Source organism: Malaya genurostris, chromosome 2 (assembly GCF_030247185.1).
Source record: "Malaya genurostris strain Urasoe2022 chromosome 2, Malgen_1.1, whole genome shotgun sequence".
Taxonomy (NCBI): domain Eukaryota; kingdom Metazoa; phylum Arthropoda; class Insecta; order Diptera; family Culicidae; genus Malaya; species Malaya genurostris.
Genome location: NC_080571.1, coordinates 9,207,053 through 9,231,534, shown reverse-complemented (window position 1 = coordinate 9,231,534; position 24,482 = coordinate 9,207,053). Strand labels below are relative to the sequence as shown.

The following is a 24,482-nucleotide window of genomic DNA, read 5'->3' as shown; positions in this document are numbered from 1 at the left end:
ATAACAAAAGTGTGCACTCGATTTGCTCGGATATGGCTGAAACGTTTTTTTTTAACTGAGATACAAATTAAAGGTTGAATTTTGTCTGGTTCGTCAGTAATGGTGAAAAATTTGCAAAAAAAGATTGCACTCGATTCAATCAGAGACCGCTTAACGCAATTTCTTCAACTCAAATTCTCAAATAAAAGGTCCTGTAGTCCCCTAGCCTGCTATTGAATTTCATCCGGTTCCGGAATTACAAGCTGATAAGTATTAAAAAAATTAAATTTCAAGCGCATATTTTTCTACATGGCACGGAAAAATCGAGCCAAATGCCAAATCACCTAGCCGTATAGTTTTTCAATTAAACAGGTCTTGTTATATAATTTGGTTCCGGAAGTAATCAGAAAAAGTAATCGTGTACTCCAAACCGCAAATCATTTTTATACTAGCTGCCCAATCGAACCAATTTCAGCTATACTGATTCCCAATTCCATAGTCAGAAACTTAAAATCGGAAATTGTTTCAGTTTCCCTGAGACGGCTAAGTCGATTTTCCCTAACTTAGCCTCAAATGAACTGTTTTATGGTCTTCTCATTGACTGCTATTGAATTATGTTCGGATTCGACTGCCGAGTCCGGAACAGCAGGGTGAAGCATGCTTAAAATTTTAACCAGCCAAACGGGGCAAAAATGAAGGAAAATTAATTCCTGTGAACTTGGCTCAAAACTGTTTTTATATTGAAAAGGTTACTTTAGTGTATGCTTGAACATAGTTTTTTTTCGAGAATCCCTTAGTAATTATTATTAAAACATGAGTTATACGAGAATTATCATTACACAACTAAGTGAATTAAAACTGTTTTTTATATTTAAGTAACAATTTGACAGCTCGGTATTTATTTCCTATGCAATAGTTGATTTTCACTTCATATGCGGATCATCTAGGAATACTATAAATGAAAAGTTATTTGGATTTGTTCACGGGTAAAATCCATTGCCGGGACCATGATTAAAAATAATGATATCATGAATCATGTCTATCATGAATGATAAGTCATGATTTCATGAGCAAAATGACTGGTATCATGAACTATAACATATTTTTCATGAAAATTTTCATGATAACAATCATTTTGCTTATGAAATTTCAGGAGAAGGTAAGGTTCATGATTTCATGATTAAAAAATCATGGTACTGGCAATAGATTTTTATCCGTGTTCGACTCAGTAATTAATATGATAATAATTACTATGATATTTTCAATACCTTGCAAACAAGAAAAGTTTACTTCGATTGTCAATATATTCTCACTGTTTTCAGAGGTGTTCACTTCGACGAAAAAAATATAAAAACAAATTACTCTAAAGAATTTGTATCTAAAGTTCTAAATCCTGAATATTTTTGCAGGACTGCTTTTTCAGTGACTGAAAATTAATATAGAAATGTGAATAGTAACGGTGGTTGAGAATTACTTTCGATAACGGCGGATATAACTACTGAACTTTCAGATTTTAACTAAAATTTAAAGTAATTTGTGAAATAGTTCTTAGCCTTAACCAGAGCTTAAAATTGTCACGCATTCTCAATGAAAGAATCCAATCCAAAAGCCTCATTTTCAATATTTTACTATCTCATTCGTAAATAATCGACACCAGAGCAAACAAAGAGAGACGAAGCATTCTCGTTTTTCATTGAAACAAAGGGAGAGTATAATTTCCAACGTCACTCTTTCTTCTATGACAAGACGAAACCAAACTAATGTCTTTAGGGAGCATCAGCAGAATTTCAATTCTTATTCTTTCATCGATGTATTGAAAATCTGTGACGCTTGGCTATAAAAAGTGACTAAAATATGACAAATCGAAGTAATTACATCCCAGAACCTCTTTGGAAACCAAAACTACTATAAATTCGAGCACCAACAGGTAAAAGTTATTGTGAAACCTTTTTCTGCCATTTTCGAATCTCATAGCTTCGGTTGAATATCGACACTGCATACTATGGGATTTTCACTGAAAACTGCAAATGACAGAAAGGACAAAAAAAAGAAAAAAACACAATTTTGAAACTACTCTCCCGCTTATGTCATTGACTGGACATGGATTTCGTTCTCATAGTTTGCAAGCAAAGCTGAGAGTGACAGTAATTTCTTGTCATTTTCGTCTATTTTAAGTCAATGAAAATGACTTTTATTAGCTCTAGCCTTAACAAAATAAATTAATAATTAATAATTAAAACGCAAGCATTTTATGACGCATTACTCAGTTTAGGCACTTTGCCGTTTTCTACCAACTCTTCCCGAAAAAAAAAGGCGGGTGGGTAATGTCAGAGACATAACTGGATTTCGTGAATACGAAAACAACTGACATGTTCCTTAACACTTCCGAATATCAATTGTATGAATTATGCAAGCATTCCTCTTTTTCACATTTTTCGCAAAAACAAAGAAAGCTTCACTTGATCTCGATTACTGTGAATTTCACACAGCGAAAAGTGCACAAATCTAACAAAACTGTTCTTGATTTGCACTAAGCTGAGGATAATTACCTTCGATTTGCGAACAACAAATTCTAATAGTTCTTTAGAAAACGTTTAGAGCCATTAGAACGGCTGATCTTGTGCAATGCTCTCCACCGTTGTTTTTTCCCAATGCTAATGACTGGCAGCTGTGACGTAATCGCTCTTGTCGAAAGCGTGCAGACGACACAAAACACATCTGCTCGCAGTGGCGATAGAATCCAAACTGATTCAATTTTGTGTTAAGAGATTTCCTTTTATTTGATTTCGTTTGTAGCTTTTTCAGTAATGGGCGGTCCTAACGGCTATAAAAATAGCAGCATACAGATTTTAATGTCGAATATTTCATTTCGGATTTGCATAATTTATTGAAAGAAACTATCAATATGCTGTAGGGATTCGTTTCTAGCATTCAGAAAGACCAAATTGAGAAACTCACTACGATATTCATTACTTTTCGGAACATTTTTCTCGAACGATTTGTTGTACAGCAGCAGATATTTTGTTCTCTTCCTCAGAACGCGTTCTGATTGGCTGGTGTTGACATGGGTCAAATGAGACAGGTTTTTCAATAGTGTACTATTGAAATACTTCAATGCTTTTGCTATACACGTTTAAATTGAAAAATTTCGATTCTATTGGTAGTTAAATTATATAAATCCTTCCACAGATCACTGAGCTATGAGTTTTCAAAATACGAGAAAGGCAAACGCTCCTTATGAATTATCCTCTTTGAAACTCGTTTATACCAAACATTTCAGAAAAGTTTAATTTTGAATTATTTGAGACTATGTCACGAAACTGAAAATTTTATCATAAAATTGTGATCATATTTCCGATGGCATGTCGCAAGAATTATGTTGATTCATTAGATACAACAATAGATATTCACGATCAAAAACTTATCACTCTCTCAGAGGGTAAATTATGAAAAGGCACCCCATAGTAAAGTAAGTCGTATACACGACAAAAAATTTTAGAAAAGAAAACAGTGTCAGTTAGTTAGTTAGTTGTTTATTTTAGCCCGATTTTAACCTATCGGTCATACACCGGGGGAAGAAAAAATGGCATTATGGCTTAGAAAAAATGTATTTTACAGTTATCTAATCGATTTTGTATATTTGTATAGATGATCTTCTTTGTGTGACGAGAAGCAAGTATAATTTTGCTCCTCGCACTGACAACGCCAACGAGAGTTTTTCTCTTTTACACATATACACCACAGTGTACATGCATCATGCAGCGCGTGTTTATTTTCTTTCTCCTCTAGCACCGGATCGCACCAAAGTGCAAGAAAAGTTCTCTAAAGTTCTCGGTGGTGTAAGCAAATTTTTTCGCCGAAGTGCACACACCAGTGGTATATGGGTTGCATAAGAAAAGCATGGGACTCGCATATTCAATTTATCGTTGAATTTTCGTTTTCCCAACATCAATAATCATTTTCATAGCAAGGCCAGTTCAACTCTCTATAAACTAATATAAACCACATTACTCTGTGCATATCGCCTAGGAACACTAAAAGCAATGTTCTTAAAATTAATATTCGTCGAAATGAATCGTTATGAATCTAGTTTTCTCATAGGCATCTTCAATATGAGAAACCATTCATCGAATGCTAACCTCATGAAGCATAGTTATCAGCTGGCGTACATATTCATGAACTTATGAACGAACGAAGCAGCTCTCCTTGCTAGGGTTGCGCTGTGAATTTTACCCGACATACGAATGTTTATGAACAGCACAGAGGGTGAAACTCTTTTGTTAATATTCGTTGCTTTAATTTGCAAGCCCTGATTGTTCGGACTATTGATGATTGAATTTCTGTGTTCGTGGTAAACTGTGCCATATACCTAAGTGCGTATATATGACCTTCCCACGCAGGTTAGAGACCATTACTTTCGAAAAAATAGGTCGCAATACGGAGAAATTCTTTCCATTGAAATGGAAGTGTGGTGGAATTTTGTACAAAAACACGCTCTTGAAAATGAATTTTGAATACCTATCAGCCTGTAATTCCGGAACCAGAAGTCGTATCCGTATAAAATTGGATAGGGTTCTATGAGATTGTGAGACCTGTCATTGGAACCTAAGCTTATGAAAATCGGTTGAGCGGTCTTTGAGAAAATCAAGTGAAATTTTTTATTTTGCATATTTTACCCCGTTACTCTCGAACCAGATGTGTGATCCAGATACAATTTAATAGCAGACATTTAATTTAAATCGCATGTGACCACGAAACCTTTCTTTTGAATCGAAGTGTGAAAATCGATCCAGCAATCTCCGAGAGAATCGAGTGCACACTTTTGATACATACACACACACATACATTTTGCGTACTCGACGAACAGAGTTCACAATGATTGCATAGACTTTCTGTATCAGACAATTCAAATAATCAAAGCAGGATGTTTGGTACCGGAAAATATAGACTTCGTTGAAATTTCATTGGTACGATCTATTGAACATAACTGAGGCCGTTCACTTCAAGGGTGGCTGTCCCGAGCACGCACATAAAATCTACATTTTATGTTGAAATTATTCATTTTATTTCCATATTTGCATCAACTTTTAGTGAGATGTACATTTGATGCGATACACGCATCGCAAATCCATCGTAAATCTGGGTGAATTTGAATAAAACATTGTGACAATAACAAACACAAAACATGATAATTATCCCTTGAATGGCTCTTGATTTTGCATATAAAATATGAACTGGATTCGTGAAATAATTTTCTGATGACTGCCAACGATTAATTCAGTATAGAACTTTCCACTTTACCCTTTGTTAAGGCATTACAATAAGTTCCATACCCAACAAAAGGATCTTCTGTCCTTTGCCTTGCTTTAAATCACAGAAAATCAACTATCCATGGCGCATTCCTCATACCACCTAGGTGAAAGGAAATGTAAGATTTTCAAAGCTTGAATTGAAAGCCAATCTTGTTTGCACATTTTCACATAATAAATCGAGTCGGTCGTTGCCATATGAAGCAGCTGCTGCTGAAGACGAGTCCGATGTCTGTAAGAGTTAGTTTCAAATAAAAAGTTTGCAATCCAATAGAATGGGAATTTGGTTTCTGCGCTCCGGTAAATCAACACTTTCTTGTAGATCGCTACGTGACGAAAAAAAAAGATAGAAGCAGAAATAATATTTGTTCACACCGGCAAAAAATACCGGAGACGTAAAACGCTTAGTAGTTCTTGTGTTACTTCATACAAATTCCAACGGAAAAACAAAGATCTGTCTAGAGAGGGTGAAATATTTGCACCGTTGATACACGATTGTGGCTACTTTCATATTAAAGCTTAGCAAATAACGGTTTTTCATTGGTGTGAATCATTGTCCGTTGGTAAACTAGAAAAATAACGCTCTCTTGGTCGTTTTGCACGTACGGGAATGCTTCGCCGCAGTGAACGTATGCCACGAAGTATATGGGGTGTTGAATTGCGGCAGTATGCGAATACCAGCAAAAAAAACAAAAGAAAACATTGTTTACATCCCACATGGGAAAAAATCGCAGAAAATTTGTTCAAGCTAACGAATAAAATCGTTTTGCGTTGTAATATAACGTAAACACGACATGTAATATCTCGGAAAAACTTCGATTTTATTTTCTAAATGTTAATAAAACAAATGTTAAGAAAGCTTCAGTAATTTAATATCAGGATGCACCCTATTTTTCGGATCTGCAATATTTTGACAGCAGTTTGTCTCGAAATGTTTCCACTTTCAGTGCTGAAAATTTCGTCATGACTTTGTTCCAAAGAAGTTATAAAGGGTGATTTTTTTTCGTATCTTTTTGGCAATGCTGTTCTTGACAGATCACGCGTGAATCGCGTCTTGTGTCATTGTCAAACTTGTTTAGTTTGGTCTATAGTTGAATCATGAATCGTCGTTTTGTCTATAATTTAATCATGAATGGGCGCTCGACTTCCGGTGAAACCCTCAACGAGTGAACACGTCGTATCGTGTTAGTGCGGTGAAAATTCGAGTATTTCACGAGAAAGAAAGGAATTTCATCCGTACTTCGGTGACTCCACGTTGTCACATAGCGAGGGTTTCACTTGTAGTCCAGTGAAAAGAAAGTCCATTGGACTATAAACGAAAACTAACTGGCAATATAGCTAAATCGCTGTGCCATCAATCGGCGTCATCTCAAGTAAGGTGACGCCACTAGAAGTGAAGAAGAAGAAGAAGAAGAAGAAGAAGAAGAAGAAGAAGAAGAAGAATGGGCACTGGCCAAGTTGGAGGAAGATCCGCTTTTTTATCGAAAAATTGTGTTCATAAAGGCTATAGTCCATTGTTGAGCATTCATTCTGTTTTCTCATCAACCGCCAATGATTAGCGAAACATGCTTCGGAAGGGAACTCGCGTTCGTGATTTTGATCCGTAGTCATCATGGGCGGCACCCAGCAACTGGATAATTTTTTTTCATTAGTATAATCTTTCTAAAAAATTAGACGTTTTCGACTAGTATAATTCCTCGTGGCATCTGCTAACTCATCTGCACTTGCCGGTCGCTCAACACCATCTTATCTAGGGGAATTCTGCCAATTCTTGACTCAGAAATTTTAATGAATCTGATAATTCATCATGACAAGATATTATTCTACTCAGTTTGTTGATTATAAGTCGAGTAATTGGAAAAAATAACATATGGCGACTCTACTATGAGATTCAATGAGATAACTATTGGTACAATAGCTCTAGATTGTGTATATGTCTTAAAATCGAATAAGAGTCGAAGTTATCGTTTCATATCAATGGGGCAAAATTACTCGAATTATTCAAGTAAAATTCTTAAGAATTTGCTTACACAAACTATGTAGAAGTTTTCAATTAGATAAATAATAGAGAATGATCTTTAATCTGAAACGTACTACTTTCTCGAAAAGAATAATTTTTTTTTTAATTTAAAGAAGATGCTTTTTAAGAAAGCATTTGTCAAGTATTGTTGTTGTGCTTTTTGTCTCATTGTTTTGATGAATGTTGACTCGTTGCTGACGATCACCCTGACTATGTTCAGAAACCTTTCACGCAATTTAAAATCTATATTTTGTATGTTTTTCACGATCGGGAGTTTCGCCCCACATATATGAACTTTAATGGAAATTTGAGATATTTGAATAGATATTTTTCAATAAATACAACAAGTTTTTGTTTGTAATTATGAGAAATAACAGTAACTGAAGGTACACGGATAAAAACCTATGGTACCATGATCGGAACTGAAAATTGTCACGCATACTTAATAGAAGAATCCAATCCAAAAGTCTCATATTCGTTTTTTTAATGTCTCATTTGTAAATGATCGCATCCAAAGCCAACGAAGAGAGACAAAGCATTTTCGTCTCTCATTGAAACCAAAGAGAGTATCAATACCAACGTCACTCGTTCCACCATGACAAGACGAAGCCAAAATAACGACTGTAGGGAGAATCAGTTGAATTTAAATTCTCATTATTTCATTGATACATTAGAAATCGGTGACATTGGCTATAAAAAGTGTTTAAAATATGATAAATCAAAGTAATTACGCCCCAGAATCTCAATGGATACCAAAACTTTGATAGATACGAGAACTTTCATTATCGATTCTCGAAGCTTCGGTTGAATATCGACACTGCACAGTATACGATTTGCACTGAAAATCGAAAATGACTTAAATGACTGGGTAAATGATTGAAAGAACACAATTTTGAAACAACTGTTCCGCTTATGTCGTTGACTGGACATGGATCTCGTTCCATAACTTGCAAGCGGAGCTGAGAGTGCCATTTATTTCTCGTCATTTTCGTCTATTTTGAGTCAATGAAAATGACTTTTATTGGTTCTGATTATGGTTAAAAAATCATGAAATTATGAAACATTTCTTCTCATGAGATCATGCCTATTATTCATGATTTCATGAGCAAAATGATTCATATTGTGAACAATAATCTATTCTTCATAAAAATTTCCATGATGTAAATCATTTGGCTCACGAAATCATGAATAAGGAGTGTATCGAAAATAAGCTATCCACATACATTTGTGTTGTACGCATGTATTTGCGGTGGTTTTTTATGCTCAGATCACAGCATACTGTGCGTTTGGCTGTCAGATTTCGTTTGTTTACTTGTTTGTGCGGTTGAAATTCAAAAAAATTTGGGCTCAAGCGTCCAAAAAATGCGATGCAACACTTGTCCGGAACTTGATGAAGAGCGTTTGATCAAAGGTTCGAAAATTCGGAAGGAATAAAGTTCATCCGGTTTTCATTATGCTCAAGTTTAACCTCGTACAATAATGGATCAATTTTTAGTTTGAATAAAATATCGTTTTTATCATAATTTTGAAAGAAAAATTTGTGGATAGCTTATTTTCGATACACTCCTTAATAGGTATGAAAGACATGTTTCATGGATTTCGTGATTTCTTAATCATGACACCGGCAATGGATTTTCATGTTTGTAGGCACGCAGGAAAGTTTTACGTTTTATTTTCTTTAGTTAAGATGTAGCAACATTTTCTTAAGGGATTCGATTAACCCCCTCTTCCCTCTCTCTTAACAATTTTTGATAATCGAAGGATATGCGGCTACGGACTCCATCGGCTGTAGAGTTTCTGCCTCCATGAAATACTCGAAAGCAATAATTTAAAATGTAATGTGAAGGAGAACTTGCCCTGTATTCGTTTCCTTCGACGTTTTTCTTTAAAAAATATTGTTTTTATTTATTTGATGCCAATTGACATGTCAAGAAAGAACACATATCTATACCGCGCTGAAATTTAACATGTCTGACTCATTATGAGTTGTCTAAAAAGCATAATAATCTTCCTAGACGGCGCATTTTAGCGGTCAGGATAGTTACTTTTTCTCATTTCAACAATTAAAATATTTCGTAGGAAAGCTTTTCCAATCAATTGCGCCGTGCACAATAATCCCATTGTTATCTCTAGATACTTCAAAACAAAAAAAAAACTTTTGAGAGATAATCGAGCTGTAAAACTACTAACTCTTACGTCATCGACGGGAAAAGTTTCACTGCGATCTGTTGTTTTGCGCTCGAAAAGAACTGCTATCTAAAATCTTACGGAAGGAGAAACTTACTTAAAATTACATTACTCCTGATAAATGTGTCACATCGAGAGCCATGAATTTTCCGCATGGGTAACTCAACTGTTATTCTTCGTCGAATACAAATACATACGCTGTAAAAAACACACACCATCAATCTGGAAACTTGTTCAGCTGCAAGAACAATTTCAAATGATTTTACTAATGGAAAATAGTTTATTTTTGCTTTGCCTGCGTAACGTATAGGTTAGTTCTCGTGTCAGTTGTTATTCTACGGGTGGGATACCAACCTTTGGAGCTAGTAGAGCAAGCGCTCCCTACAATTAAGAAAGCGTTGCACGCTGCACAATGCGTTTGATAATGAAATAAAACGTACAATTAATTGCTGATGGGTCGGACGGCATGCTGTATGCAGACACTAGGAGCAACCGAAGGATGAGGGCTGCTAGTGCGCTTTGCTCTTTGACTAATTAATGCGCTGGCTCGGTTCGTAGGTTTGACTTTGTCATGGCTGCGATAATGACCCTGAATAGCAACGGTATTTGATGTCTGTTGGGATCTAGAGAGCGAGAAAGAGAGAGCTGAAAAGATTTGGCTTTGTTCCTATAATGCTACAATAATAACACAGAACGAAAAGATGAAACTTACACGACATGTAAACCAATCGTACTATTAAACAGACATCAGTTGAAACGAAAATCTGATTCAAAACCATGATTGATGTAAAATTACATTGAAATGCATTTACTTTTTCATTGAACAAGACTGTATATTTACAAATCGCTTAGTTTTGTAATGTAACTTTCCATTCAATTACCTGCTCCAAATATGTGCATGAAAATAAATGTAAATTCACAAAATATTTTTATCTGTGAAAGCTAGGAAAATTTAAGATTATGAGGCTGTTGAGACCGCTAATTGGCATACTACCTATTATTGAACTTTTATTTGCGTATTGAAACGTGCGGCTTGGCTGCGAGAAGCCAAGGTGGAACAGAATCTTTTGTATGATCGAGCAGAAAACGTAATCCGACTAAATGATGCTACACTATCTGATTTTCCTTTGTTCTCGTAATGCCTTTGCAGCGTTTGTGTATCGGACTGCACATCCTGCTGAACTACCTGATGCTGGTCAACTATTTTTGGATGTTCTGCGAAGGACTTCATCTCCATTTGGTGCTAGTGATAGTAAGTAAATGTTTTTCAGATGACTGAATTCTGTGTTGTTATTTATCATAGACCATGTTAGTTCATCATATTTGTGGTATTTATGGAGACGCATGGTGTTTACGATTTAAATCCGTTATTCCCAGTTTTAAACATCCATTTCCGTGTTAATGCAAAACATTATTACGCTTTTTTAGAGACGAAAGACTTTCACTTTCAATACGACATTTATCGATTGACTCATAAATGACCGGGCACGCATAGTTCGAGATTAAATTGCACGCTTAGTGCAAACAATGTCATCCTCGTTCATTGACATCAGTTGGTCGTCTGGGGGCGAACGGTAATGAATGTGGTTGGCATGTGGAGGCTTGTCGGTGTTCGGAGTTTGATAACGCGGTGATTGGAAAATGAGGTCATTTCCTTCTATGCCACCCAAACTAGGCATCGACATCATCACCGACTTCTTGTTTCGTTGTCGTTGATAGGGAAACACCAGCAAAACAGATTGTCGGCCGGATGTCCACCGGCGAATGGTAGGAAAATGCATTTTGTGTTGCCTTTCAAGATGCCTAAGTTGGGAGTTAACTTGGGTGGTTATTGTGTTTAGTTTGCCGTCTTTAACTGTATCGCTGTGTCGTCTTATTCTAAGCAAGTCTTAAGTGAGAGAACTATTTTAGATAGCTTTTTCTGACATGTAGATGTATGAAAGAATAAATTGCATGCTCTGAGTTACGTTGTTTCTGATCTTATTTGATAATAAATAACTAGTCCAGAAGAATGCTTGTTTCATCTTTTCCCTTTTCTTACTGCAGGTCTTCATCAAAGACGCTATAGCAATGCGTTGGTTTTTCGCCGTCGGTTGGGTGATTCCCATTCTACTTGTTTCAGTGTATGCGACCGTGAGAAACGTATACACACCGGATACCGAACAGTGAGTATTCGAGATTGTTCAATATTGGGAACGGTTGTGGAATACAAAATATTTCAAGAACTGAAAGACATCTATTTCGCTATGTGTAATCCTTGATTGTCATTTATGTTTGCTTAATAAGTAAATTAATTTCGCATTACCTTTGTGTCAGCAGGAAAACAATACGCCCCCAAAATGCAAACATTTTGTCATCTTCGTTTAATTTCCAATACGGAATGTTACTTTATAATTATGACACGATTTCTGATGTTGTAATTGATCAAAAGGTGGCTTTTTGGTCAAGTGTTGCTTTACAGTATATTTTGAAGGAATATCCTTCATCTTCAAGGCAAAATAAACAAAAAATATTTTACGTCAAGTAGTTTAAAAATTAGCTTATTCAGTTCAATGTTCCAAACTACTCGATGAAAAGTATTTGCTGTCGTTTGATAATGATGAAACGCCCGTTCGAAACATCGCACAGTGGTCCAAAACTGGAAAAAGACGGTCAAAAATCTGTACTGACTTTCACTGATTTTTAAGAGCTAACGTACCTTCGAAGAAGTTTTACAAGATTATGTTACGCTTCTTTTGAAAGTGGCAAATTAATTTTTGTTAAGGGGGTAGTACCAATTTCGAATAAAAATAATTGTTTTTCTGTCATTTTGAAAAAAAGAAACATTTGAAGTATTTTTGCTGAAGATATAAATAATGTGAAAGAAATATGTTTTGAGACATATTCACTTTATGTTAAAAACAGTTTTTTTTTATATTTATCTACGTAGAATCTACCTCTATTACCTAAGTATCTACTACAAAGTGCGCGTGAACACGTATAAACAAGCTCGTGCGACTCTCACTTAGAGATGTGCGAAGCAGCTCATACCGGTGAGCAGCTGCGAATCGATCAGCTCACTAAAGGGAATCGATTCAATGTATCAGCTAATCAGCTCATTTAGATTGAACTGAAGGTTTCTTTTGAGCGCCGTTTTTTTGCGCCGTTTTTCTTTCATATGCATGATCGAACTCATTGATGCCCAAAAAACAATGCTATGCGAGCTAACTTGTCTACGAATTATTATTATGTCCTGTTTGAGAATATCTGCAAGATCCGTTCAGCTCGTAGCTTGCTTCCACCTTACCAGCAGGGATGCCAGGTAATTTTTTCAAAAATCTGTCATCAAGCTAAAAACCTGTTTGTGAAAAATCTGTGCACGTTTCCCTGTTTCCATAATAGCTGATCGGAATCATTTTGATTAGCAAAAAAAAAAAAAATTTTCACTATTTCCTACCGCTCTGTAATTTTTGGTGCTAAACTGTGATCAATTTCAGAAATCTGTGATCGATTTCAGAATCTGTTTAAATCTATGACCATTATTGAAATCTGTGAAAATCTGTGCAAAAGATTGAAAATCTGTGAAACACCGACTAATCTGAGAACCAGTGCGGTGAACTGGTGATCTGCGGTTCTTTTGAAAAGAGCTGTGAGCTATCAGCTCACTTCAAAGATTCGATTCACTGGAATAGCACAGGAGCGAATTGGTCATCTCTACGCTCACTGCAAAAGTGAGTTATAGAAATAGCAGACGCGTGACGCCCTCCGTTTCTTAACCATTCATGGTTTCAGCATGGTCATAGTGAAAATAAGTCACACGAAGAGTACTAAGGATGTTCTCATTAGAAAATAAATTGGATTAGGAATATATTTTCCTATTGTAAAGTATTGGAAAAGCTTGCTGCATTAAGTTGCATATTTCGCTTCGTTACAAGGTTTCCTACGTAAAAATAGGTAAAATGGTGTATAACTTTTCCATGAAAGAATAAACCTAAACATTACCTTCTACAAAATTATGGGATTTTATATTTTCTACAATTATTCCAAACAAAGTATGTATAAAAAATAACTTAGTTATGATTGAAAAACTAGTTTTAAGGGGGTTGTCATAATTCAATAATTAAAACTAACTTTGAAAAGGTCTAAAAGAGCTCCATCGAGTTCCACTTAGATTTTATTATTAGTATTGGGCATATCTTTTCCTAAAAATTTTGTAAAAATCAGCTACATGAAGTTGCATATTTTGCTTCGGTGTAAGGTTTTATCATAGGTAAAAAAAGATAAAATCAGTGATGTTCGAGCTCAGCACACGAGCTGCTCTATACCTGCAGTGTGTGCCTATTAAACTCGTGTGCTGTGCTTTTCAAACCAGACTTATGAGCGTGTGCTATTTGTGTAGTCCACCTACTGACAAGGGACAATACAAGAGCGGACACTGTGTGCTTAAAAATTATATTATATTATTGAATAAAAAAAACGGACACTCAACTCAGTACGTGAGCTAGCACATGAGTCAGCTCACGAGCTAGCTCCCCATTCCAGCTCATGAGCCAGCAGATGCGCCAGCATCGTGAGCTGGTGTGCTTCAGACTTTGTGTGCGTGTTTTTGAAAAGGTACAGCACACGGACTGTATGAGAGCTGGCTCGTGTGTTGGGCCATCACTGGGTGAAATGTTGTATAACTTTGCCAAGAAACAACAAACCTATGCATTACCTTCTACAAAATTATGGGATTTTATATTTTCTACAAACACAGATAAAATATTTTGTGATTTTACATTAATTTTCATGCACATATTTGGAGCAGGCAATTGAATGGAAATTTACATTACAAAACGAAGCAGTTTGTAAATATACAGTCTTGTTCAATGAAAAATAAATTAATTTTAATGTAATTTTACATCAATCATGGTTTTAAATCAAATTTTCGTTTCAACTGATGTCTATTTCATAGTACTATCGGTTTACATGTCGTGTAAGTTTCATCTTTTCTTTCTGTGAATATTACAAACAAAGTATGCATGAAAAAATAACTCGAAACAAATTATGAATAAAAAACTGATTTTAAGGGGGTTGCCATAAAAATGCTGTGTATATCCGAAACGGTGCGACCTAGGCTTTTGGTATATTTGACAAAGTAAATTATTTTCAATAGTTCTAAAACTTTGTAGAAGAAAAAAAATTCTATCTCTTCAGAAAAAAATGTTATGGTTATATTTTTTGTCAAAGTAGGCCATGAACAATTAGGGATAGATTCAAATTACGCGGTATATATTTGTAGATAATTTCTTAAAAACAACTATATGCATTAAAAGAACGGTTTGGCAGCAACTGATTAATGTCCACGTTTTTATTGATTCGAACCACTGTGCGTCGGCTATATGATTTAATATACACTTGCTTTCTTTTTAAATAAATCTTCTTCTCTTAGATATTTACTGCAATGGAAACGCCCGGCCTGTCCACACAGCGTGTAGCTAACACAATTATACTCGAACTCATTGTAGCTACCACATAACTCAGAATACCACATCCTCTCCATCATCAGCAGAATTAATTTGTATAAGAAATTTACGGTTGCAATTGTCCAGAAATCCTCGTGCTTGCTCTCTCTGTCTACGACGACCTAATGAAGTTTTAATAAAGGCTACTCCCCTACAAGAACCGGTTCGAATGCTTAACAGTTTATGAACATGTGTACCAGATGACGATAAAACTGAATACCAAGTAGAAAACATAACTCGCTGATTTGAATTACGAAAGCACATTATTTTCGCATTAAAATGTTCGCGGCAGTAATATATGAACATCGCATCACATAAATGAAAGTCGGCTACGCAATCGAGAACTAACATATTACGTGTTCATTGCTTTGGGTAGCCGGCTTCTGAGAATACGTTGAAATATTATCGTGTTTTGTATTGATATGTGCCCCTTACTAAAGTTCGATGTATTAAACGACTACCTCCCGAAACTCGTTAAAATCCGGTCAGCCGGGATGTTCACCACCAATTCATGCTTTTCATCCTTTGCGTTTTTTTAATAGACGCTTAACACAATGTGCCGGGTTGGCGGTTCAATGCATAGGACGCTGGTCTTACCAGCCAGTTGTCGTATGTTCGAGCAGGGCCGGTGAAAGAGGTGGGTACGGTGGGTAGTACTACCCACCCGAATATTTCATAGGTGGGTAATTACCCACCTGAAAATTCGAGTGGAAAATAATTTCTTCTTCATACAGAATTTTACTACTTTTATCCCTCAGGGTAAATCGCGCTTTAAGGCTTGCAATGTTTCAAACTATAAAACACAGATTAATCCATCTAGCGGAGTAAATGTCTTTCTCGTCGACGTATATAAGAGAAATCGAAGTAAATTATATGTCGAAACATTTCGAGTTGTGTTTCCGGTATTTCCATAGTCGACATAACTAAAGTAGGTTTACGCATTCATCAACAAATTCGATAGACACATTTGAATATTTTTACGACCAGTTCTAAAAAGTTTTTTGTCGCCTATTTTAAACTTAATCTTTGATTTTTTTTTCGTATTTTGCATCGGTAGTTTAAGTGACGGCTAAAAATTTCAAACACTCCTTACCCTATAATTCCGGATCCTGAAGTCGAATCCGGATATAATTCAACTAGGGACTATAATACCTTTCATTTGAGCCTTAGTTTGTGAAAATCAGTCCAGTCATTTTCCAAAAAAAATGAGTAAGATTCATATTGAAGTAATTGACCACTATTTTTGGTACTCTCGGTTCCAAAGACTGGGGTCCGAAATGGCCGAAATCGGTTCGATTAGTAGCTAGTTATTTTCAAATTGGAACAGTTTTGGGTTCATTTTAGAATTTTTTTCCGTTTTTTGCATCGGCACTTTGAGTGACGGTTTGAAATATTTAAAACTCATCACCCTATAATTCCAGAACCGGAAGTTGGATCCGGATAAAATTCAGTACCATTCTATGGGACCATAAGTTCTTTCATTTGCATCAAAGTTTGTAAAAGTCGGCTCAGTCATCTTGGAGAAAACTGAGTGTATATAGTTTTTTTTATTCATTTTTGCACCTTTTTCCCTAAAAATCCAGAACCGTAAGTCTGACCCGCAATCTACAGCATTCTATGGGACCGCAAGACCTTTCATTTGAGCCTGAGTTTGTGAAAATCGATTTGACCATCTCTGAGAAAATTGAGTGATACATACACCCACACACACAGACTTTTGCTGATCTCGACGGACTGTTTTGAATGGTTTATGACACTTGGCCCTGGAGTTTTGGGTAACAAATGGTTGAATCACGATATTCAAAATGAAATATTGCAAGTTATGACTTTTCTATACTTTTGGATAAAACGGCGGATATCTCAAGAACGGAGCTGATTTCTATTTATCTGCGAGTTGTTTCTCCAAACCTTGTCGCTTCTGAATACTTTTTAGCTGCATGTTTTCTGGAACGTATGGAGTCCTTCTAATTTATTTTTCATTTAAATTCATTGATTGAGATATTCGACCGAATCGAAATTTTGAACAAAGAACTTCAGAAGGTAGAGCTTTGTGTCGTTGATTCGTCTCGAAAAATAGAAGCTGTAACCTTCGCATTGGATGTCTCTCGTGACTCCAAATTTGAATCAATTTGGTTGAAAAGCATCGAGTTTGCTAAGAATTTCGATATTGAAGAACCTAATTTGCCACGTCAACGTAAAATTTCGAAGCGAATAGACAGCAAAAAAGATAAAAACCATATTTTCAAGACTCCAGAAGAATATTATCATAGAACATGTAACGAAATATTTGATCAAGTTCTTTGCTCTTTGAGAAGTATATTCGATAATGATTCTGCAAATTTTTTTTCAAATGTTAGAAAAATTTGCAATAGGTAAAAAGGTTGATGTTGCAAAAATTGTCTTGTTTTATAAAGGTGATTTCGATGAGTTGAGATTAGTAAGTGACAGGGATATGGCATTAGAGCTGATGAAACGTAAAGAAATGAATCCGCAACATTGAGAGATATTGTGATATTTGTGAAGGAAAATGATTGGTGTAGAGAACTTGTTCCTGAATATTTCCGGTTCATCCAGTTGCTAATTACTATTCCGGGATCAACTTGCTCTAACGAGAGAAGCTTCTCTGTTCTGCGTAGGGTGAAAAATTATTTACGGTCAACCATGGCGCGAAATCGACTAAACCATATCGCAATTCTACATTCATATTCAGAGGAAGCTGATCAGCTTAATCTTGAGATCCTCATGAATGAATTCATTTCTAAAAATTCGAAACGAACCTCTATGTTTGCACTTCAATAGTAAAATTATTATTAATACGAATATTTTTTTGTATCTCGGAATAATAAATAAAATCATTCAAAAATTATGTTATATATTAGACTATATTACATATTAAATACAATTTCCATTAGAATTCAGAAATACTTCAAAAACTGGACCGTTCCCCCCGGTCCGCAAAATTACCCACCTGGGCTTAACACGTTTCTCCGGCCCTGTGTTCGAGCCCCGACCTGGAAGGATTCAGTAGGAGTGTCAGTAGGATCCATCGTACTAGCGATGCAATGATTCTGTACACTAAGAATCGGCTGCAAAGTCTGTTGAAACAGAAAGGCCAAATTCCACAAAAGGAATGTAATGCCAAGACTTTGCTTTAACACAATTCGAAGTGATGTCGAAATAATGCTACTCTCTAACCAAAATCATAAAAAAAAATAAATGGATCCTCTTTACAGCCTAAACTCTTTAAGTATCGATCTCACCAGTATTCTGTTTTCTAATAGCATTGTTGTAAACAAAACATGGTGACCAGGGGAGAACACACACCACTATGAAAAAAATTAAACATTCGTATTTAGTATTGCTGCTGACCAAATTTCAATGCAAATCACAAGGATTGACACAGTTTTTACACATTCCATATGCACTACATGATTGCAATAGTCGAAACATTCGATAAACCCATTTTAGATTTAACTGCCTTGGCACAACGACCTCAATCTATTTTCGTTATGCTTGAATCTTATAACGCCGACAATGAAATGGAGGTGGCATTTCGATTGGTTAAAGTCGTTTTATTTTGGGCTGTCAATTATCAATGTCCGTCACTTAGTCACATTTTTTAGTTTCGAGAATTAGCACATTTTCAACACTTTTCACACACTTGTCACAGTTGCACTATCACTCAGACCAAAAATTATTGTCCAATTATTTTACTTTAAGTTGTTTGATAAACATATTCTTCTTCTTCTTCTTCTTCTATTTTTTTGTTTTTGAACAGTTGGTCGTATGTATGTCTTCAAGACGCTGACAAATGGATATTTTCGAATCAGGTTTGACGATAAGACGATGAAAACGATGCTTGGAGTCGTTAAACAATTTTTAAGAAATTATTTTTTGAAAATTTCTACATTTGTAGTTTTGGACCTAAGAATCGCACTGGAAGATCGTTCCAAAATTTAGGATGGCGACTTCCAGATGCAGGGAGCCGAGGTTTGAAAGTGCTTAAAACCAAACGTGGTGACTTCCTATTTACTGTTCCATGAATATTTTAAGCCCGTATTGCCCAGCTCATGTTTGAAATCGTTCTAAAATCAAAGTTCTGTCCATCGAGTCTTTAACGGCTGGGAATTTTTAGAAATTATTTGGCGAACCCGATCAAAAGTTACTGACAAGGTAGCAAGTAAATCACTCGAAACATCTTTTTTTCAATAGCAGCGTTCTGGATCCGTTCTATGAAATTATCAGATGTTGGAATTAGTTCGCAGCGTTTTACAAAATATGAAGCTAGAACTGTTGATAGATTCTCCTGGAACTGCTGACATAGCGTATCTTTACCGGTTTATAAACATTCATTATTGTGTTTGCAGCACTTATTATGCAGTATAGAACATGTTTGTTTGTACCTGAAAATCGCTTTTAGTAAAAGTGTTACTTTATTACTTTAACGCGAAGAAAAGAGTAAGAAATAAGAGTTAGTAGTTCGCAATTCAAGCTGCTATAGGAGAACAAGCTTACGTATCATCCTACCAAGTATTTAAATTTCAATCAAGGTACTTGATGGAATTTATCTAACTTTCCTTTATTCTAATTCTGGAACACAAACCCTATTACTCTCTAATTTAGTTTTCATAAAATTGCATTTTCCGACAGGCACCCGGTTCATTTTGCCTCCGTGGCGTGTACTTTGTGATAAATAGTAATTTGCTTTACACAATATTTCCTCCTGCTACCGTCTGAACCCATTTGGTACCCTTCATCTGCTAGTAATCCACAACGGGCAACACGTTGGAACGTTTTTAGATGTTTAAGTATGCACTTTTTAATGAGCAACACATTCATTCACGTTTCTGCTTCTTCTCCTCGCTGACCTGTGACCAGCTGCTGGATGGAGGAAAGTCACGCCATGTGGTTGCTGACGGTGCCGGTTTGCATTTCGCTCATCGCCTCACTGGTGTTTCTCATCAACGTAGTCCGAGTGCTGCTGACCAAACTGAACTCCACTTCACCCAATCCGGCCCCACTGGGACTGAAAAAGGCCACCAGGGCGACACTGATATTGGTGAGTTGTATTCGAGGGCACGTCGTGATTTGAAATTATTGTTCAATTGACTTTGATGTCCGTCCACAGATCCCGCTGTTTGGGTTGCAGCACATACTGATACCGTTCCGTCCGGATAAAGGGTGCGAGTTGGAGCGCTACTACCAGATCGTTTCCGCCATGCTGATTAGCTTGCAGGGTGCCGTCGTGTCCTGTCTCTTCTGCTTTGCCAATCACGATGTGATTTTCGCCGTCAAGTGCCAGCTGAGCCGGTTCTTTCCGGAGCTCGTGAACCATCCCTATCGCGAGAGCTTCAACGGAGGCCAGCAGGTGACGACACACAGCCGGGACATGGTGGTATGACTGTTGGGCATTCGGCGTGGTACGCGGACAACCGGCAGTCACGAGGTAGTTGGCGAGTGCGTCGAGGGAATGGTTTAGCGAGCAAGCAGCAGACTAAGACGTTGATAATTTACCATACATGTTGTGTAGTTCTTACATGTCCAGTTACCTGTTCTGTATATATTTAGGCTATTCATTCAAAAAGCCATATCCGAAATTTGGTGTGAACGAAAATGAACAAGAAAGTATTAATATGTTGTAACACTATAGAATGTATGTCCGTGATTGTGTTACCAATTAGTCAGAGTGTACGCGAAATATAGCATTTCTGCTCATTGTGATCTGTAAATCAAAATGTTACACATAATAGATTTATTCAGGTGACGTGTTACCATAGCAAGATAGTTAAAAGTAACTAAATTGATTAGAAACTGACCGAATGCAAAATGAAAGGAAAAATTAAGCCACTAACAACTATCCTACATTCTAGAACGATAGTAAAATGTGTTATTTTATGTAAGACGCATCCAAAGTATATCTTTTTAATCTTGAAGAATCCATGGTAATTTGAAAACTATTCCAATGTATGCTTTATTATTTGTGTAAACTTTTACTTAGTTCGCTGTTAGAGGTTGCCCGAGACAGTTGACACAATAAACCTATTACGGCTGGAACAATAAAACTGAAGGACAATTTACTTCTGTGAACAATAAGATTATTTCGGAACGATAAAACCTAATGAACAAGTGAGTGCATTTATTCAATTCATTAAAAACAATAACAATTAGCACTATGTGCAACATGAGAATACCAAGTGAAACATTCCAGTACACGAGGATTATTGTTTTTTTTCCGTCGTACACTAATGATTTATATATTTGAAAAACAGTATGTCACAGTACGGAATAAAAACTTCTGTCAAAAAGAATTTTTTTCCCCGAGCATTTATTATGAACGTTTTCAAAGCAGGCTATACCTTCTTATGTGATTTTCGACTAGGAATAAAGGGTTTCGTTTACATCGCTTGTCACCTACGACTATCAGCTTGTCACATGTTAAAATGTTTACACCCATGGACGAACGATGCTTTTGATACACTGGCCCTAATTATCCCCAATACTTCTGCTACAGAGCTTAACAACAATATAACACTCTCATCAACGCAACTATCATCTATAACTAATTTACAATAAGTACAATAAGAATGAACTCAATGCTGACAAATAACAGCAATATGACAGAATAATCCCACAATCATGCTCGCAGAAGCAACATCGAGACCGGGCCAATGGACGAGTGCTTGAAAAGTGAACCAAAGACTACCCTTTGCCACCAACTCACTGGATAGCAATGAGAGTGCTGCTCCTGCATGGATAACAATGATATCCAGTTTTGAAAAAATAACTTTTTACCCACTTAAAACTTAATTTTAATATTGGTAAAAATAGATTCCGGATAGTATAGAACAGCGAAGAAATGTTTATTAAGGCACACCACATAAGTTTTTCGATGCCAAGGGCATTTCTTATAGCTAGGATGAAACTAGGATAAAATTCTGGGAAACTGGCATGCAGCTGGTGTTCTTTCGTGACTGGTAGATGGGGTCACGAGGAATTGGTACATCGATGGAGGTCGCATGTTCTTTGATGTGGGTCCAAGATAGTGTTTTAAATGAGAAAATTCAAATTAGTAAACATATTAAACATCTTGCGAGGTAGGTTATGAAAAGAATTTGGGTGTAAAAAGAAAACAGGCATTGAAATTTTGCCGTTACTTAATATACTATGGAGAGCCTTTCCAAAATTTACCATTTAAGAGTGTGATAAGTTTTTGATTGTAAATATCTTTTGTTGTATCTAACACATCGGCATCAACATTTTCAGTTGTATGACATAATTACAAATAATTCAAAATTAAAGTTTTTTGAAATGTAAACTGGTATCACTGAAGAAAACTCATGACGCCTTTCTCGTACCTGAATAGGTTATAAAAGGTTAACACTTGGTACATTTCGTCAATTCTATCCTGTACAGTTCATTAAGCAAAGAGTAAAGCAAGTGCATCTTTCCGGTTGGTTCAGGTCCAGATCTCAGCTCCAGTTCCAGTATCAAGAATTCAATTCAATATTGAATCAATTTCGGGACGTTTACAGAGCCAGTTTCGCTTCAAAGAAGATCGATTGCGCTATCCTGCTGTTGATCGTTTGTATTGGAGTAAATCACAACGAAAAGTGGACAACGATGGGAAACATTATGCAAATTCAGCCCATTTAATGACTCCAAATGAAGATGAAAAATGCTCAGAACATTGTTTAATATCATAGAAGAAGGCTCCGAACAGTGTTTCATATCGTAGAGAATTCCACAATTTAGTCCTTCTGAAAGCCAGAAATGCATCCCGTACAGCATTTTGATAGTTTCTTTCAATGATAGTTTTTTAATGTCGAAAAAATCGACATTAAAATTCTGTATGTTTTGTGCTGCTATTTTTTGTGGCCGTTGGGACCGCCCATCTGTGAAAAAGCTACAAACGAAATCACGTAAAAAGAAAACCATTTACAAAAATAGCTTTAGCATTGATTAAATTCGCACAGGAAGCAGTTCTGCTGCGGGATACTTGCAAAGCCAGTTTCGCTTCAAATAAGAGCAATTGAGTCATCCAGCTGCTGGTCGTTAGCATTGGAGAAAAGGCGGGTGGATTATTAATTAATTAATTAATTTATTTATTTATTCATTTATTTATTTATTTATTTATTATTATTCCTTCATCTGACCAGATATAGTCTACATGAAGCATTGAAGATCCAAACAGAAACTATCTTCAATTTGGCATAAAAACCGCTTCTTCTTTTCTAATTTCTATAGTTGGTTGATCTGACAATATAATCACATCACAAACAGTTTCATATTACATCAATTAAAATATTGGTTTTTAAATAAATTCTTATAACTAAATAAATATCTTAAGTCTATCTTTAAAATTATCACATGAAATGGAAAAGTCGAAAAAATCATAGACATTGATAAAAATACAACACATCCCCTTATGGTTCGTTCTGTCCATAATCAGTACGTTAATGGTCAAGTCTTAAAAAGTTCCTCGATCTTACAGTTCTAAGTGATACGTTAATATTAACTCGAGAAAGTATATACGGAGCGTCAATTTGACCGATTAATAATTTTCCAATAGAAGCGGCCCTAAAGATATTCCTCCTTTTGGCGAGCGTGTCCATACCAAGCAATCTGCAGCGATCTGTATAGGGTGGTAATTCTGTAGGGTTACGCCATGGCAGATATCTAAGAGCATAACGAATGAACCCAGATTGAACTGATTCAATCCGGTTAATCCAGACATCTATGTAAGGACTCCAAACTACAGATGAAGTTTCTAGGGGTGAAGTACAGTGATCGAAGACAATGTGGATCTTTGAACTCTTTTACTATTTTGAATATGAATCCAAGATTTCGGTTGGCTTGAGCAATAGTATGACAGTAGTGGTCTCTGAAGGACAGCTGTGTATCCAGTAGCACACCAAGATCTCTGACAACTGATACTCTCTCGAGACATTCTCCGGAAACAGTGTAGCTATAAAGAACAGGCTTTTACACTACAGAACATTTGGATACACTAAGCATCAATCGGTTACGCGTACACCAATCACAGAAAACATCGAGCTGTTTTGCAAAACATCTTCCATACTTCGAATGCAATGCGATGTAAACTGAGCTAGGTTTGTAGCTGTAGATCTACCTGGGAAAATCCATGTTGATCTGTCGATATGTATGTTTTAATTTCACTGAAAAGAATATTGCTCACGAGAATCTCGAATAATTTAGATCCGGCACAGAGTGATGTAATTCCACGATAGTTTTCTACATTTTGCTGATTTCCTTTTTTAAATACGGGAAACATATATGGTTTTTTCCAGCATTGCGGAAATATTCCTTGCGAGAGCGACTGATTGAATATAAGTTTTAAGGGAGAGCACAAAGCATTTGCACATCTTTTTAATATAATAGCAGGAATGCCATCTGGACCAGACGATGATGATGACTTCATCTTATTCAATGCAGTGAGTATATCAGCGTTGGTGAACTGGATGTTATTAAGGCTTAGTACATCAC

At 36.1% G+C, this 24,482-nt stretch overlaps 1 protein-coding gene across 2 annotated transcripts in view; it reads left to right on the top strand.

Annotated features, from left to right (window-relative positions):
- Window positions 1-21,188, top strand: part of LOC131427870 (calcitonin gene-related peptide type 1 receptor) — a 97,670-nt gene extending 76,482 nt beyond the window's left edge. Inside the window, exons 6-9 of one of the 2 annotated variants that reach the window (XM_058591424.1) lie at window positions 10,646-10,747; window positions 11,542-11,660; window positions 19,857-20,037; window positions 20,107-21,188. In XM_058591424.1, the coding sequence (XP_058447407.1) occupies window positions 10,646-10,747; window positions 11,542-11,660; window positions 19,857-20,037; window positions 20,107-20,379 (675 nt within the window). In that variant the 3' untranslated portion in view covers window positions 20,380-21,188. The remainder of the gene's footprint in view (window positions 1-10,645; window positions 10,748-11,541; window positions 11,661-19,856; window positions 20,038-20,106) is intronic. The other variant, XM_058591423.1, reaches the window with a different exon arrangement.
- The last annotated feature ends 3,294 nt before the right edge of the window (window positions 21,189-24,482 follow it).